A 17668-nucleotide genomic window follows, 5' to 3' on the forward strand; every position below is an offset into this window, starting at 1 on the left:
GTGGTTCTTGTATTAGTAATTAGAGGGCATTAATTTATATATGAACATTTTAGAGGATTACGTATTGTTCAAAATGATCCTTTGACTTGTTTAAATTATCATTTTTGGAATTAAAATCATTAAGACCTGAAAAAAAAAAAGAATTGGACTTCAATAAAATAAAAAATAAATAAAATAAATAAATGAGTCATGAATATCAAAGAAAAAAATTTAAACTTTAAAGTACTATTTTTGGTTAAGAAGTGAATATGGACATTTCAGATAATGGTCTTTTGGTCACTACATTTTTATTGCATTTGTTTTTGATGCTGTACAATTCAAAGCATCTGCAATTTACCTTTGATCCTTGGCTCACCGTCGACTAAGGATTTATTCCCAGAATCTGATTTTTAAAGTATTACCTGTTTAGTGTGTGTATATGCCAAATTAAAAATGTGTTTCCATTTATGAAAAATGTCTTAGGTTTTGATGTCAGGGGTTCTGGTTGATCTGAAAACTACTGGTAAAGGAAAGTCTCCGTTTAAAGACTGTCCCCCGTGAATCGGTAACAGTGCTGTACTGTGGCTGCTATCCCGCAGCTGTCTCAGCTGAGTCTTGTTCTTTGCATTGGTATTTCCATCTGCTCAGTCTACTGATGTTGGCACTTTTGAGCAACTGAGCATACTGCTAATGATATGTGGTGATCTTAGCTTCCTTTCAAACAGCAGAGGCCTTCTCACAGTGTTGTTCCCTACAGGGTTAGGAGGCAGTTTTCATGTATTGTCTGCTGCGTGCCAAGAATGTGCTCAGTGCTGGGGAGACAGGCATTCCTGTGCTTCTGGACGTTACTATCAGAGGACTTTTTATCCTTCCCCTCAAAATGTTTGAGCAATTTATTTCTATTAGATACCATATCTCCTGCAAAGACTTATAAATGGGGGAGCACTATTAAGTCACTGAGAAAAAATGTTCTAAATGTACAATATTCCATTACCCTGCTAAAACTCCTCTTAAAAAGAAAGAAAGAAAAGTCAGTTTCACAGGCTCACAGTCCTCCGCCTTTTTGTTATGTTCTCTTTGCATTACTGTTGCCTGCTTTTTGCTTGTTTTCTCTAGGTTTGGGGGTTTTTTCCTTCTTGTTTCTTTAGATAACTAAGAAAACTTGAAGGAGAAGCTACCCTCTGCTTTTTTGTTATCCATATTTGTTCTCCTCTGTTTTGATTATGAATGTCATGTCTTTTTCCTCAAACTGCTTTCAATCCATATTTAGCAAAGCTTCATTTAACATTGAGAAGACTCAAGTTAAGAGTGAAGTTCTGTGGCTTATTATAATTTTTTATTTATTGTGATTCAAGTAGTAAAAAAATGGAAATATGAAGTTTAGAGTTATATCCTCAGGCCTCCTAGTTTTCAGAATTTTAACATTGAAAGTACTCGATGTGAAGACACCTAGATATTTGAAACCATCATGTTGTTCCTTGTTGGCTTTACAAACTAACCGATAGCACACCCAGCGCCATCATGTTAACCTTGACCCCGAGCCCCTATGTATTCAGCAAACATTTCTTTATAGTTTACTATTAGTTTTACAGAGCAACATTTCCTTTATCTCTCTTACAAATTCATTTTTCAAAAACTGGGAATATTCCCTTACTTTATAGTCCCTATTCCCCTGAGATATCTCCTCCACTTCTATTCCTTGGATGTCAACCCAGGGCTCCTGGTAAAAGTCTATTTCTTAAATAAAATTTTTTATTGATTCTATCTCCTGGAGGCAACTGTATTCTCACTCTATAGTCTACATAACTTCAAGTATGCTCCCTGTGTTGTCTATTTCTAACCCCACTTTATCACTTTGATGACTTGCTGTTTTGCCTCACTTAGTAACTTATATTTTTAATAATCACAGAATCATTACGAGATTTTACAAGTCTATTAGTTAAATGAATTAATTCACTGACACCTAGTCAACAATTATCACAATAAATTTGTAGTGTAGTTATATGTCACTCATTAAATGCTATTCTTTGAATGCCTGTGCTGCTGTTAAGGTCTACTTTGAGTTGAAATTGTTTGAGAAAGATGAAATTAAATTTCCAATGCTTAAAGAATAGATTGGATGGAATATTTATATTAATCTATTTTTTCTGTTATACAGTAAAATGATATCACTTTATATTGCCTAAACTGTTACTTAGAAATAAACATTTAGACACTTTTAAATAAAAGAATTGTAATATGTTATATTAAATTTCCCAGCATATAGTACTCTATAATAACATTGTTATTATTTGGCTACAATTACTATTTTGATAAACTACATAGCTTAATAATAAAAATATCCTAATTGTCATTGATCATTAAAATTCATTTACCTTCTTTAAAAAATGTATAGAAGCAATTTTTTTAGTATTTCAATCTAACACAGATAAGTGAAATTTTACTGTATTTTTTAATTTCCATAAGTTTGAGCAATTTTATTTTTTACTTGGATACACATACCTATTCCTTTTAACTGTGCTCTTGTGAGAAGGTATTGATGAACTTGATTTAATCAAGTTTACTGCATATAAGTAATATCTCAGTAAAAGTCTATCCAATGTAATTTCTACACTGAAACCACACTGTAATACTATTTTTGATGCAATGGAATTAAGTCAATTTGAGATTCCATGGCATTTAAATGAAATTGTTTCATGTAAGTATTGAGTTCCACCCATGGACCTGAACCATACAAAGTTAGTGATGCTCCAGTGTATTTCCTTTGAAAGAAATGCAGACATTTATTTGTACTTTCTTATTATAGGCTCCCAGCAGTCTCATGGAGACCCTTGAACAGCATCTAAATACATTAGAAGGAAAGAAACCCGGAAACAAGTACGCATTAGTTATATATTCTAAATAAGATGAAAAATACTGGAGTCGTTCTTGATAAAAATGAAAGTCAGCATCATGCAATTTCTACCATTCAAGTTTAAGGGTACGCTTCCTCGTAACTCTCCTGGGTTTCCTTAGCAAGCATGCCTTTCCCATTAGCTTGTGACAGTGTGACCTCGTGTGTAGGCTGTCTATCTGCATTCTAAGAAAGCAAGTTTTAGTAGATTATACTTATTAAGCTGAACATACTGATTTGTATATTTGGCCTTAGAATAGACACAACAACATACAGAAAAGGAGTTTCTCATGTTTTAAAAAGAAACTTTTATCATAGGGATAAGTAAATACAAGATACAGTTTTTCTCCCCACGTAGAAGAAAGCTAAGTCCTCAAGTACAGCTTTCTGAACTCCAACATCTCCCTGCTTGGACAGATATGCACAGCATGCTGCTTTCAAAGAACTCAGGGATCTTTTTATTAATTGTAGCAGCAATCGAGTAGGGAAGAAGTGCAATTTTACTAGATTTCCATACCTTTGTGTCTACACAGTTATATATATGTTTATTATGTTTCCTCATATCATGCAGAAAACTTCCAAGTTTCATTTTATTCTTCTCTTCGGCAGGTGTCAAATCTCTGTATTCACAAGACCCTGTTTTTTCCAGCCTTGTTTGTGCCTTGTTCTTACTCAAATTCTGACAGTTTGGTATGACAGCTACCCTTGTCTCTGCCCTGCCTTGGAGAGCTGTCTTCAGTTCTACCTTGATCATATATTCCCTTGTGTTGTGGCTGCTCCCTTTCCTGCTATTATGATTTATCTTACCAAACAGATTTTGTGATTCTCAATGTCAGGAGCTATTTTGTACTTCATTTTCTCCACCTAAACACCCAATGAAGTCTTTTCAGAAAGAATCAACTTGAAATATGTCTTTGTTGGTGCTGCAAGATTTATCCATGTTTATTCTATGATACTGACAGCAGAAATCAGCAGAGACAACCTATAAGATTATCGTGGACGACACGGAGGGAGGGAGTAGGCTGATCATGAGCCTTACGTATGATGTAGCTATCAAACTACAACTCCTCTCTGAGTATTCTTTGGGAATCCAGACTTGACAATTACACTTAGTTGGTTGTTTCAGTAGCTATGTGTTGTTTCTAAGTTAGTGTAGGAGTCATTGTGCATTTAAATTTTTCAGGTATGAGTAACCAGGTAGCCATCGCTCAGCAATATGACCTAGCTGTTTGGAATACTGGATGTTGGAAACTCTCTGAAACTTTGTCCAAGTCCAGCTTCCGGGGGGCTGTGGATGATGTTTGTGGGTAGATGAATGTCATTCCCATGTAGCTTCTGAGAATTGTCTCCAAAAAGATAAACTGTAGATATTTAGTTCATTTTAGAAAAGTGAAATAAAAACATAATAATCTTCTCTTTTGGTTATCTTTTGACTATCATAATTTTCTCTCTCACCTCCCTAACCATTAAATGCTTGTCATGTCTTCTCTGAATGGGCTGAGGCCATGTTGAACTTGTCTTCTGCATATTCCCTATTTTAAGATGAAATAAGCTATAGTAGTTAACTATTTTCTCCTTTGTATATTCGTGCTTACCTGGGAACTTAAGTGAAGGGTGAGTACTACACCGAGTGATTTTTTTTGCATTTGGTCATTACTAAAATGCAAAAACACTCTTAGGGTTCCACATTTGGTATTTAGAACATTTTATACTGATCTCTGTCAGTCCACACACCTGCTTTTTATTTCTTTAGCTATATTCTTTTTTGTCCTTTGTCTCTCAAGTTGACTAGCATAAATGGTTTTACTCTTTTTTTCGTATATCCTAGATCAAAATTACCATCTCAGTTACATTTTAAGTATCCAAGGTTTTCTACTTGCTTACTAAAAAAATTATTTTCCTCAGCAGAAGTACCAAAAGAAAATTTAAAAAGGAAATTTATTACTTTAAACTATTCTATTTTTCACTAACAAAATAAAACTGTCCTAATTTCCAAGTCAAGTAAATCCATAAAAACAAACGTTCAAGTATCTGCTATGGAATATGTGCATGTGCCTTTTATATTTAATGCTTGTGTCCACTAATATCTATTATGAAAACGTACGCACTACTTTGCTCCACAGAACAAAAGAGAAAACTTGATTTTATATGAGTTTACTAAGTTTGGGACAAGAGGTAGGGGTAAAGATACAGAAAGTGTAAAATAAGCCATTTATAATTAACATTACTTGGAAGATTTAGACAGATTTTTACATCTACACCATTTAAAAAAAAATTTCGGGCCAGTACCTAGACCTGAAACAATATAGGAATTATTATTACAGATAGAGTAAGAAATAACCAAGTTTCTTTTTTGGACAGCTTACTGTTAGTGTTTTGAAAGGAGACCTCACTGTTTTTGCTGTATTCATAATAAACATCCATAGCTTCATTTGTAGCATTCTATGGAATTTTGAGTAGACTACTATGTGGGTCATCAATTCTATTTTTAAATTACCTCTGTGCTTGTTTTTTCTCCAATGAAGTGCTTTGTGTACCAGATTTTTCTACATTAAATTGTTAAAATAAGTATTAATCTTTATAAATGTGTGTGTGTATGTGTGTGTGTGTGTGTGTAAGGAGCCCCGATGGAGAAAGGACTATGCAGCAGTGGATGCTCACTGAAATCTTAGTGAGCACATCCAGGGGCCAAGGGAAAAGTCCATGCTATCTGTGCCCATAAGGATTGCAACCTACAGCTACTCTGTTGCTAGGAATTGAAATCGACTTTATGGTACCCAGTAATAACTACAATGTGTATGCATGCGTGCGCACACACACACACACACACACACACACACACACACACACACGCTTTCTTCTATAAAGGGCAAATGTAATGTTATGTTCTGTGTAAGAGAACAAATGTGCCGGTCTTAGGGGCTTTGGATATCAAACAGACTGGACTCGGCGCTTGAATATACTATTATGTAATAGCATAACTTTGGCACATTTTTAGTTTAGTTGAGCTTCAGAACATTCAGATTTTATTCAGTGATTGGTGTTGCTTTTTAATCTATGGCCACATGGGAGCACCTTTAGCTATGAAATTTCGGCAGAGGCTGGAGCTGATCCACGGGAATATTAGACATATATTATTTTAGTTTCATGTAAATACGTTTTAAGAATTTTGTTATATTTTGTTATATTTCAAATAACACAAATATATTTAAGTACCTGAAAAAAAGGCCAGCTGCTATATAGTGTAGTACTGATATAAAATAGTTAAGTTTGAGTTCCTTCTTTTTGAACAATTTACCATTTCGTGGATAGAAGAGACAATTAAGCTGATAATTGAGATACAGTGTGGTATACGAGATGATAGGTCAGCAGAGGCATTAGGAGATTTGCATTTTGATTAATCTAGGAGGTGATTATATTTGTCTTTTTGTAATAGCACTCATGCAGAAACTTGACAAACTAATTCCTGCACAACTGGTAATTTTCATATTTATCTTAGAATGTGATCTCCTTTAATAACAGCAATTCTTTCATTTTTTACTATATTTTTATTTTTCTATAAGCCATGTTCTATATTCTAATATATCATGTATGTTTGGAAATATGTCAAAAAATCTTACTTATCATCTCCCTTTGTTTATATTTCTCAAAGCATGAAAGTTGCTTGCAACTTTAAACTAATTTAAATCAATTTATTTTTAGAAAATGGTCCTGTCAAATGGTTTCTGTTTCCATTGCAGTGTTGGGCTTATTACTTCCTGGGCACATTTTAATTTAGACTTTAGACCCTTCCTTTTTCATATTTATAGAGAATGTAGTGGTAGGATGGAAGACTTATTAGCCAAAAACTCTTTAGAAAATTTTTACCCTCATTCTGTACTAGATTTTTGGGTTCTGACGCAACTTTTTGTAGATATAGAGAATACTTAGGAATCCTCTTATTTCTGTAGAGACTTTGAAATTACTCATATAGATAATTTTCTTCATTTAATTTGTATTTAATCAAAATAAATGCTTATGCTGTCATTAAATAGAAGCTCTGGCCGGGTAATGGTTATGCATTGGGCTGCTAACTATTAGGTCAGCAGTTCAAAACCACCAACCACTTCTCAATAGAAGCACTTTCTACTCCTGTAAAGAGCCTCAGTCTTGCAAACTCTCACGGGGTCAGTTCTACCCTGTCCTGTAGGGTGGCTATGAGTTGTCATAGACTTGATAATGAGTTTGGTTTGGGATAGTGTCATTCTATAGTAAAAATGTCTGTGTTCCCATGCTTTATGTTATTTGAATTCATGTTAATTAACAACTAGATTCAAGCAGGAAATGGCAGACATATAGGACAAATGATGTTGATCTCAAAAGGCATTAATCAATCATATAGTTCTGTTAAATTTCTTTGAATATGTCCAGGAAAACAAAAATTCTTGACATTGTGCAAAATTCCAGTGATAAAACCTCTGCCTGTTTTGTTTTACTACTGCTGTGTGGGATGTTTTCTCTGAAACTAAATAGAAAGCTATTGCTGCCATGCCTAAGATCCTGAGAATTAGCCTCCCTTTATTTGTTATCAGCTTGTGTGCCACTAACTCAGTTCAGTAGAATATGAGCTCTTCATAGAGTGCTTTATGAATAGTGTATGACTGACTAGACTTGGTGTATGAGAGTCAATCTAACAAAACAAAGTATACCTTCCTAATTTCCACTATTCCCTTAGAAATAAACATGGAGTTTACAGTTTCTTTACAAGTTCCCACTAATAATAACAAAATGATGGTTTGTTTGGTTTTTTGCTGAATACATTTTATTATGAAAGCATTCCTCACCCTGAGAAACTAAAGATTTTCTTAAATTTCTTTTCAAAGTTATAATATTTTTTGTATTTTTATGTAATGAAACAGCTCCCCAGTGATGCTGACCCAAAGCCAGGATTTTTTCCTAAAGAGTTTTCACTATAACAATGCAAGGAACTAGACAAACTTCAGGAATGTATATATGGAAATTGAGACATACTTAAGATACTGGCTCATAAAGATCCTTTTTATAATACTTTTCATGCATAAAATTGTGATTATTAAAATCAAAATTTACTTTAGCTTCAGTGAGTTTTTGAACTGAAAAAGTGAAACAAAGCATATTTTAGTCTATCCAGGATGATTTTTTTCTTACATCTTGGAAAAATTCAATAAAATTAAATTAAAAGTTAATTTTTATTGAATGAGAATAGATTTAATGAAGTTTTGAATTGCTGGAGATACAAAAAATATTTTTAATTTAATAATTTATAGTACTGGAAAGTATATGGGTAGGAATACTTAGAAAAAATGTTATAATTAAGTAAAAGATAAAAATAAATATTAAAATACTTTAGCTATTACTAAAAGCGCATTCATGTAAAAATGTTAATGCTTGACCAAATGGTATTTCCAAACTTTCATGCTTCCATATATGTATTTGTGTATATTCAGTTTTAATTTTTTTATATTATCTTTTAGATCTGGTGCTCCCTCTCCATTAAGTAAGGTAAGTGTCTGTGTATTCAGTTTTATATTAGTTTCTCAGTGCAAGGTAGCATAACAAAGTCCTCTGAAATAAAATTTTTTTAAAATAAGAGAACCTTCCATTCACATCTATTACAACTGAAAACAAATTAGTAGAATTGGTTGCAAGACACTTTAACTTCCCATATATACTCGTGTATAAGCCGAGTTTTCCAGCACATTTTTAATGCAATTTTTGTGGTTAAATGAGGTGCCCCAGCTGATATTCGGGCCGGCTTATCCTCGAGCGTACACGGTAAACTAAATCCTGGCCCTAGGAGATCCATAAGGAAAGTAATGCTAGGCGTATCTTAATGAGAGAGGAATCACTCGTTGTTAGGGGTCTTTAACAAGCGTGTCTCGGACAAACTTGTATCACCATTTTAAAAACTCCATCCCTTTCAGGTTGAAGGAGCAGAACTCAGGCTATCAGTGAGAAGAGTGTTTACATCTGTAGATCTGTAACTTACATTTGTCCTTATATTTTCCAGGCAAAATTGTAGCAAACGTACTCTTTGGTCTTTAACTGATTTCCATCATTTAATTGCTGTCTCTACATTCCGGATATCATCCTGACTGCACTTGTGTCCTGTTGCCAGGGCCTGGCTGTCTGCAGAAGGGTCTCTTGGGGAGCTCAAATAAGTAATGGAATCAAACCAAACAATTAACAGCGTCTATATTACAAATGGCAACGTATAATTGTTGTGCAGATTGTGATAAAATTGTGGCAGCCTTACACATAGTATATTTCTACACTTAGGCCAGACAGAATGCATTCTGTTGGTTCTCATTTCTTAGCTCTGACATCTTTATAGAGCTTGTTCAAAAAAGTTTTGTTGTTATTGTTGTTTGGTGGTAAGTTATAAGGGGTTTCAAAACATTTGTGGGAAAATTCCATTATCTTTTTAATTCTACTTTCCACAAACTTTTGGAAGCTCTCTTCATATATAACAAAGTATTTGCAAATTAGCCCTTTATCACTCATCCACTATGTCATGCGCTCATCTCCACTACCCATTTCCAAATGTTTTCCATCCTCCTGAGCAGAAACTCAGTGCCCTTAGTTAATAATCCCCATTTGCCTCCTGATAATCACTAATAAACTTTTGTCTCGATGCATTTGCACCTGGTGATTTGTAATGGACTTTTGTAAATACGTCATTTCTGCTTTTTTATTGGTAGCATTTATTGATGTCATTAAGCTCTCTGTGATATTTCATCAACATCATTTTGTAAGTGCATTTAGACACATTCATTTAAAAAAAGGGAAGAAAAGAAAAGATTTTTGTAAGAGGAGTTGTTCATGTCTAAAGATGACATGCAAATTAATCATTTATATAACTCGTGATGAACTTCTGTTTTCCATCTGGAAATTTGGATTTTAGGTGACGAGGCAGGTTGGGTTGACATTTTCTGAGCAGTAATACCAATGTTAGGAGTCTTGACATTACACTGGTTATGCACTCAACAACTAGGCAAATAGTCGTCAGTTCAAACCCCACCAGCCACTCCCTAGGAGAAAGGACGTGGCTATCTACTCTTGTGAAGATTATAGTTTAGGAAATCCCCTGGGGTAATCCTACCCTGTCCTGTAGAGGTGATATAAATTAGAATGGACTGGACAATAAGAACAATATCCATACTATTTGTGTGGTTTTCTTTATGGAAAGACTCAGGGCTTGGCACGTGTGTGTCTGTTGGCTTTTTTCGCATCGTTTGGTTAACATTCATAGACAAATAGTACTTAAGTCTGAAAAGTCATGTACATTTCTCATCTCCACACCCCTTTACCTTAAGTTTTGCTTTGAAAAATGTTCTTTCAGTTTGGTATTTCAAATTAATGTTCAGTTATGACAGTATCTGATAGCCCTTGTAGTGTAGCCTTGGTCTTGGTGTATTATATTGCTGATATGTGCCATTTATAGAACTGTATTGATAGACTACTGTGAGATATTTCATCAGTATTTCTTTTGCAAACGCGTAGAGGATTAAAGGCACCAGAAAATGTAACTTGACAGTTACTAGACAAAATGCTTAATTTTAATAATATATTAGCTGATTACTAAATTCCTCTTCTTAAAAATAAGCCAGTCCACCAAAATACATGTATAGATTTCTTCTTTTTATTTATTTTGACCTATATTATATCAGTTACAAGATATATTCAAGATATTATCAAGCTTTGAGGAACTCATGCCTTGTTTGTAAATCGTTCTTGGCGGTCTGTGAACTATTTTGCAAGTTAGATTTCTGGATTTTAAAGGCACCTGAGAGACTTCATGTGACGTCCAATTAGGGTGAGATGAAAAAGAGTGGCTTGGGTTTTGTAGCAATTGTGAAAAATTGATAATGTTAAAAAATTTTAACAACAAGAGAGATTTTTCCCACTGATTTTATATCCAGAGGATACTTTTAGTTTTGTGTTTAAGTACATGGCTAGATGTTGTTTAAATGGTAGGCCACACTTTTTATTACAATTTTACATACACTAAACTTTTAAAATCTGAGATCATCCATATCGATTATCCAACTTTTCTTGGGGTGTTTTTTTGGCCTTTGTCGTTGTTGTTTCCTTTCCTGCCCTCCGGGGACTTAGCAGACACTCACTAGGGAGGTCCTGCGTTGAGAAGCCCAGTCCTGCTGCTCTACGTCCCGCAGGTGCATATCTGACTAGAGTGTGTTGTGCATCTTCCTTGCAGTCTTCTCCAGCCACAACCGTTACGTCGCCTAATTCCACACCAGCGAAAACCGTTGACACTTCCCCTCCGGTTGATTTATTTGCAACTGCGTCTGCTGCTGCCCCAGTCAGGTTAGTTAAAGAGTGTACAGTGTTTGTTCATATTGTGACAGGCTTCTATTCTATGTACTATACCCAGATAATTTCACAAAGTACAATGTAGCCCTAGTAACCTATGATATTTCGGAGGAGGTTAGATACATAGGTAAGTTCTTTTACACTATATATAGAAATTCAGGCCTGTATTACTATATATTGTGTCAAAGCATTTAGCAAACCCAAGCTGTAGAAATCACTCTGTTGTTTGCAAAAAGAAGTAAAAGATAGATCCGTGTGCATCAGTGACTACTGGACTTGGCTACTGTGGAAAATGTTTCCACAAATAATTTCTCCTTGGGGGAAACTTAAAAGGTGTCTTGAAAAAACAACAAAAAAGCTGCAGCTATCAGCTAATAATCTATGCTGGTAGGGAAAAAACTTTTGGTTTGTTCCAAACCTGTTTTCCTAAGGCCTAGAGGTTAAGGGCAGTGCTAGTTCAGTGGTAGAACTCCCACCATCCCAACAGGAAACCTGGACTCTCTGCCCGGCCAGTGCTGGCCTTGCAGATTGCTCTGGGGCTGTCCGGGTCTCTGAAGGCTTCCAGCCTGACAGAAGGGGAAGGAGAGCCTGCTGACAGCTCTCTGGGCCTCAGTGGTCAGATCCCATTTTACATGGGGGTCCCCACGAGTCACAGGATCACAGTAGGACTGACTACACGTAGTACAAAATCTGCGGCTGCCTAACACAGAAGCCCCAGCATATAGGGTCACTTTCTCACATAATAATTTTGGTCGACTCTGGTTCCTTTGAACCAGATGACAATCTTTTTTTTGGTCACATTTCTGACTCAGATTATAAATGTCCTTTATTTGGAGAACTGAATTGTGGAAGACACACTAATTCCAGGTATTGCACCCATGTTACCTGTGTATGTTACTCTTTGATTGCTTATTTCTGTGTTTTGTAATAGCAAGTTCAATCTTTAAAAACCCTTTTTGCTACTATAGTAAGTTAAATTGCTTCTTATAAAAACTTTAGACTAGTTTTATCAATTAAATGGACATCAAAACTTTTCCAACCTCCAAAAAGGACAGCAAAATCTGTTTTCCAAGGAATCACTTGGAAAACCACAGTAGTTCAAACATGAAGATGGGACTTCCGTCTGCGTCTGCGAGGAGGGCCGGGGACCCAGAGGCCATGATGGCTTCATACCTGACCTGTTAACCTTTAGGTCAGTGCCTTTCAAATCTGAATAAGAAGCACCTGGGCGTTGTTAAAATGAAGATTCTGATTTAGGTGGTAGGGGCTAGAGCTGAGATTCTGCATGTGTGACAGGTCTCAAGATACTGATGGTTTGGGGACCACCTTTGAAGGCTCTGGGCCCCTTCCTGGAACATCAGAAAATGAAGGGGTTCAGTAAAAGAGGACCCCAGCCGAGTAAGCATTTAAAAATGCAGAACTAATTTTGATGTGATCTATTACATGTAAATGTGATATATGGTATTCTAATTAAATAACGGATAAATTACTGGTTAAGTATTTACATTAGAAAATTATTTTCTGGTTTCTAAATAAGTTCCTCTTGACATGATTTTTCCTATACAAAATAAATTTAGAAATTAAATGGAAAAACATAGTCATAAGGAAATAGTCTTCATAGACAGCATTTTAGAAGATATCCTATGGCTATAGTGTATTTAGGAAGATATCTTCCTTTGAAGTATGTGAGTTTTCCTTTTTCATTTTTACTACTATGATTTTATTGAGTGACCTTTGTTTACAGTACAATGGCTGTAAAGCAAAGGTCAGCAAACTACAGCCCCTGGGCCAAATCCTGTTCCCTTTGCTTTTAAAAATAAAATTTAATTAGAACAAAGGTGTGTTCATGTGCTTACATATTGTCTATGTCTGATTTGGGGCAACAATGGCAGAGTCAAGTAATGATAAAGGCCCTCAAAGCCTAAAATATTTGCCATCTGAACCTTTATAGATATAAAAAAAAAGCCCACCTTTGGTTTGCAATCACATTTGGTTCCCTTGGTGCCATATTTTTTGAAATATTATTCTTACTTTTATTTTATTTTAAATATCCAAAATATTAGCTCCCCCACCTTCCTAACTCATGACTTAAAAACATCATTACATTATAAAATCCCTAAACTCTGATTTTAAAACGCTGTGTTCCTTTCAGCTCTTCTAAGCCATCCAGTGATCTCCTTGACCTCCAACCTGACTTTTCCCCAGGAGGGGCAGCAGCAGCTGCGGCACCAGCACCCCCGCCACCTTCTGGAGGAGCCACGGCGTGGGGAGGTGAATGGCATTAGACAGGCGTGCCACTCTTGTCTGTTCACTTTAAGTTGTCATCTAATTTAGGCAAAAGATGCGTTCGTGATTAATTATTCATTTTAGTGATGTTTTCTCTGGTATATAAATAAATTCATCTCAAGCTATGAAATCTTTTCCATAGTACAAAAAAATTACAAAAGGAAAGGAAAAAGATACATGTAAATGTTTTTGCTTTGACTTTTAATTATCTTTCCCTTTCTGACCTCCAAATAGTGTTGAAAACTAAGAGGGGAAATACTCAGGATAGCAACTATTGGTTTATGAGAAAGTACTTATAATATGTCATAATTCACAGCTTTAAAAACCTTCTGCAGCAGTTCTGACACATGGGCCACACGAGTTGGAGTCAATTTGACAACAACTGACAATAGAGCTTTATTTGAAGTGTTGAAAAAAATGAAGTGTTTTCCTGTTCTATTCTAAAACTCTGATTATTTTAGTAATTGTCCTCCAAAAATTCAGCTCTCAGCATATTAAACCTCTTCATGAAGTTATGCTGTACTCAGACACAGCATTTCTAATATGCAGGGATATGCTACTTCATGGATTCCTTTAGATCGGAATTGGCTTCTTTCATATTATATTTGACTTTATGCCATTGAAACCCTATATAAATTCTGTGACAGTCCATATTAAACTGATTAAGAGTATCACATCTAAGCATTTGATTCACGGATTCAAAAAAACCAAACTTGATGATATCTATATTATTATTAGATATACTTTTGGCTTAAAAGTATAGCAAATAGTAATATAAAAATTAAGTTAATTACTGCATCCTTCTCAAAGCTGCACAGAGTTAGTTGTGCATCGACCTATCAAAGTGAAAGTTTCTTTCTATAAGCTCAGGGCTAGACATAAACTTACCCTATGGCTCAATTTTCAGCCCCCAAATACTCACTGCCTCTACTCATTTCCAACTCCCAATGACACAAGAGGACAAGTTAGAATTGCTTCTTATGTTTCTGAGACTATAAACCTTGATGGGAGCAGACAACCTCATTATCTCCCACTAACTAAACAATAGACAGGTCTATAAGGGGCACAGTAGCTTTAGGGAGATACATACACCTTAGAAGAACTAGCCATGTGAGATGGAATAATAATAATAATAAGGCAGTTTTACCCAAGGACAAAATTCAGAGGGTTAGGCAAGAAGGAGGACTGAAAGCAGGAACCAGGATAAATGATGTTACATTGTGGGGCTTGGAGTCCGTGACACAAAACAAAATGTGTGCGGTTTGTTGAATGGTGAACTATTCTGCTCTGTGAGCCTTCACACAATTCAAAATAAAAGTAACCAAAATAAAGGAAACAGAAGCAAAAGTTAAAAACATACCTACTGAGAGTTCATACAACTATAGAAGCAACAAAGGTGTAGAAGACTTAGTTTCCCGTCAAGCAGGAGACGATGGTGAATCTAGCCTGGAGTGTTCATTGAGACACCGGGTACAGGTCAATGTTTCAGCTTCACTTCTTCTTTCTTCCTGTGCTGCCACATCATGGACATTGATAGACCTTTTGGGAGAGGGTAAGTAAAGCTTTTTCTTTTTTTCGCTTCTGTTTTGAGAGATTTCCATATCTTAAAAACTGTACTTTGAGACTTTGGAATCTGGTGTATCGCTTGTCTTTTCTTGTTTTCTCTTCCATTGCTCTCTGTCTCTGGTTAAATCTAGATTCTTTGGCTGCACTAGCTTCTGTTCCCTCTGAAGCACAGATTTCAGATCCGTTTGCACCAGAACCTACCCTGCCTCCTACAGCTGCTGAAATCGCAACGGCTTCAGCGTCTGCCTCCACCACCACCACTGTTACTGCTGTCACAGCTGAGGTGGATCTCTTCGGAGGTTAGTCCTCACCATCGCTTCCGCTCCCCTTCAGGAGTGCTGACGTCGTTCATGTTGTTTACATCACGGAAAAACATGTCAGCATGGTTAAGCACTTCCTAAATGGGTAGGCTTACATAGGCATGTTTATCTTCAGGAAATGTATCACTTTATCTTAATTCTAGCATTTTTAGAGCAGACAGCACAATGTTTTAGGCCCATTGACTTTTTGTTTGCTTGGCTGGTTTTAATATGGACTTAAATTGCAACAGGAACTCTTGTTTCAGTGCTGTTTCCACCCTTCGGTACCTGTGTGAGAGTGGCATGAGCCTTCTCTGTCATATTTAGGTTTGCATTTTTGATCAGATTAGAGCTAGCATAATCTGTTTGAGTAATATGGGAGGGCAATTCTAGCCTAAATCACTTTCTAAGATTTACGGCTAGAGCAGTTCAGACTGAAGTTCTCTGCAGAGAGTCTAGGCTCTGCCTGGTACTCCATGTCAAGCTTACTGTGTTCTTTCGCTTGACCCATCTTTGGCTTTGCAACTTAAAAACATTTGCATCAGCCTTTGAAACTATGATGTGAAGCACGTTTAAGTCAATCTGGGACATGACTGTTTGAAAATATGCTTCCCATGAATATGTAAATTATGGCACAGAGTGATTTACAGCCTGAATAAAATATCCTTAGACTCTGCCAGTACAATGTACTTGAACCGCTGAAGTTAGTTTGTACAGAGTCCCATCAGAATGGCTGCTGATATTCAAACCTAGAGTTGTAGTAGTATCAAATATCCAGCAGTGTCAGAGTCATCGCGGTTTTACATTTCCTTATTTAACTGCACATTTTTCTCAGGGCATTTTAAGAATATAGTGAAGACGTTAGAGGGGAAAAAAACAAACCATGGGGAAAGAGTGGAGGCTTGATGCTGGTGGATTTAATATCATCCTTTGGGAGGATGCCTACCACTGTGCTGTGTGCTGTGCCCCAGTGTCAGGTTTGCCAACATTGTCTAAGTTGAAGTGCACTCAAGTAGACAGCCTCACTGTCATTTTCAGTCATGGAATTTTCTACAGCTGTGCTACACTATCATTTTACAGGATAAGAGCTGTAAGAAGTGAGGGTGGGAGAGAATATTATGAAGGACTTCAAATACTTTATTATGAAGAGTCACCCCTTTTAAGAAGTTAGTTTCTGCTCATGCATCTATCTGTTTTGAGGCCCAAAATTACAGTTCTACCTTCAGTGAATTGTATTTAGCTTAAAATTCAACCTTATCCATTCCTTTTTGTTGCTGGTGGTGGTGGTCTTCTTTTGATTGGTTGTACTTTGGTTTTGGTATTGGATGTAGGCAGCTTCTCATAGGTTGTGTGAATAAGACTACAAGGGAGATGGAAAACTTGTATAGCAAACAGTTGTGTGCTGAAATACTGTTAATACCTTTGGACTTTTAGATTTTGTTTTTCATCCCATTTGGGAGGAACTTAATGAGAGATTAATCTTTGAAATTAATCAACTCCTTCTTGCTTTCATTGTCATCTAAGATTTTCTCCCTTGAAATATTCATTGTGCTATTGTGCTGTTGGTGTGTATTATTAATTACTGTTTGGACTAAATACATTCATCAAGCAGAAAAAAAAAATCTACATGTTTGGAAATATTTTCATGGTGGCATTCTTTTTCCATTAAATACAATTTTAAGTGGCTATTCCTGTAGAGAATCCTTATAACAATGCCAAAGAATAGGGCCATCTAGGGATTTCGCCAGTATCTCTCTAGTAATCTGGCTGGAGGATGGTGTAGATTCATCTGCAGATGTGAGAACACTTGTTTTTAGTGAGCTGTGTAGTTTTTTAGACTGTCCCTTGGCATCTGTAGTAAAATCCACATCCTCTATGCCCGCTGGTTGACTTGCAGCATGATTTGTTACTTGGCTTTCCATGTATTTTCCCTAATTCCTTTTCTGCCTTTTATGGGTTCATAAGAAATAATTTAAAGATGTGATTTTAAGTAAAAAGGTAAAGTTATGTCTCTTTGGCTGTTGCTTGTGGTCATTTAAAAAACTTTTTCACTCTAAAATGGTATAGCTATAGAATAACAAGGACTCCATTTACATTTGTTTATATTGCTTTAAAATCATGCCCTTTTGAGAGTCTATGTAGCATTATTGGCAGTATTAAATATTTTTCTTTAAAAATAATTTTAATGAATTTCCATTTTAGAAAAATGACTAATAACTTCATTTCATTAATTTCAATTCCTAAATATGAAATATTACATTCTATTTGTTTGCTTATTTTAGTAGTTTGTTTG

The 17668-nt window shown here is 35.7% G+C and overlaps 1 protein-coding gene across 11 annotated transcripts in view; it reads left to right on the forward strand.

Moving 5' to 3' along the window:
• SNAP91 (synaptosome associated protein 91) overlaps positions 1 to 17668 on the forward strand; it is a 151839-nt gene that overhangs the window by 76437 nt on the left and 57734 nt on the right. For 6 of the 11 annotated variants that reach the window (XR_006680499.1, XR_006680501.1, XR_006680506.1 and 3 more), the window contains exons 10-16: positions 2786 to 2856; positions 4481 to 4486; positions 8365 to 8392; positions 11109 to 11218; positions 13377 to 13495; positions 15048 to 15062; positions 15208 to 15375. Coding sequence is in view for 2 of the 11 variants with exons in the window: in XM_045294676.1 (XP_045150611.1) it covers positions 2786 to 2856; positions 4481 to 4486; positions 8365 to 8392; positions 11109 to 11218; positions 13377 to 13495; positions 15048 to 15062; positions 15208 to 15375 (517 nt within the window). In the remaining 9 variants the exon portion in view is untranslated. The remainder of the gene's footprint in view (positions 1 to 2785; positions 2857 to 4480; positions 4487 to 8364; positions 8393 to 11108; positions 11219 to 13376; positions 13496 to 15047; positions 15063 to 15207; positions 15376 to 17668) is intronic. The other 5 variants (XR_006680500.1, XR_006680503.1, XR_006680504.1 and 2 more) reach the window with 3 other exon arrangements.

This window comes from Echinops telfairi, unplaced genomic scaffold (assembly GCF_000313985.2).
Source record: "Echinops telfairi isolate 266 unplaced genomic scaffold, ASM31398v2 ScPeMD7_3533;HRSCAF=4204_0, whole genome shotgun sequence".
Classification (NCBI taxonomy): Eukaryota; Metazoa; Chordata; class Mammalia; order Afrosoricida; family Tenrecidae; genus Echinops; species Echinops telfairi.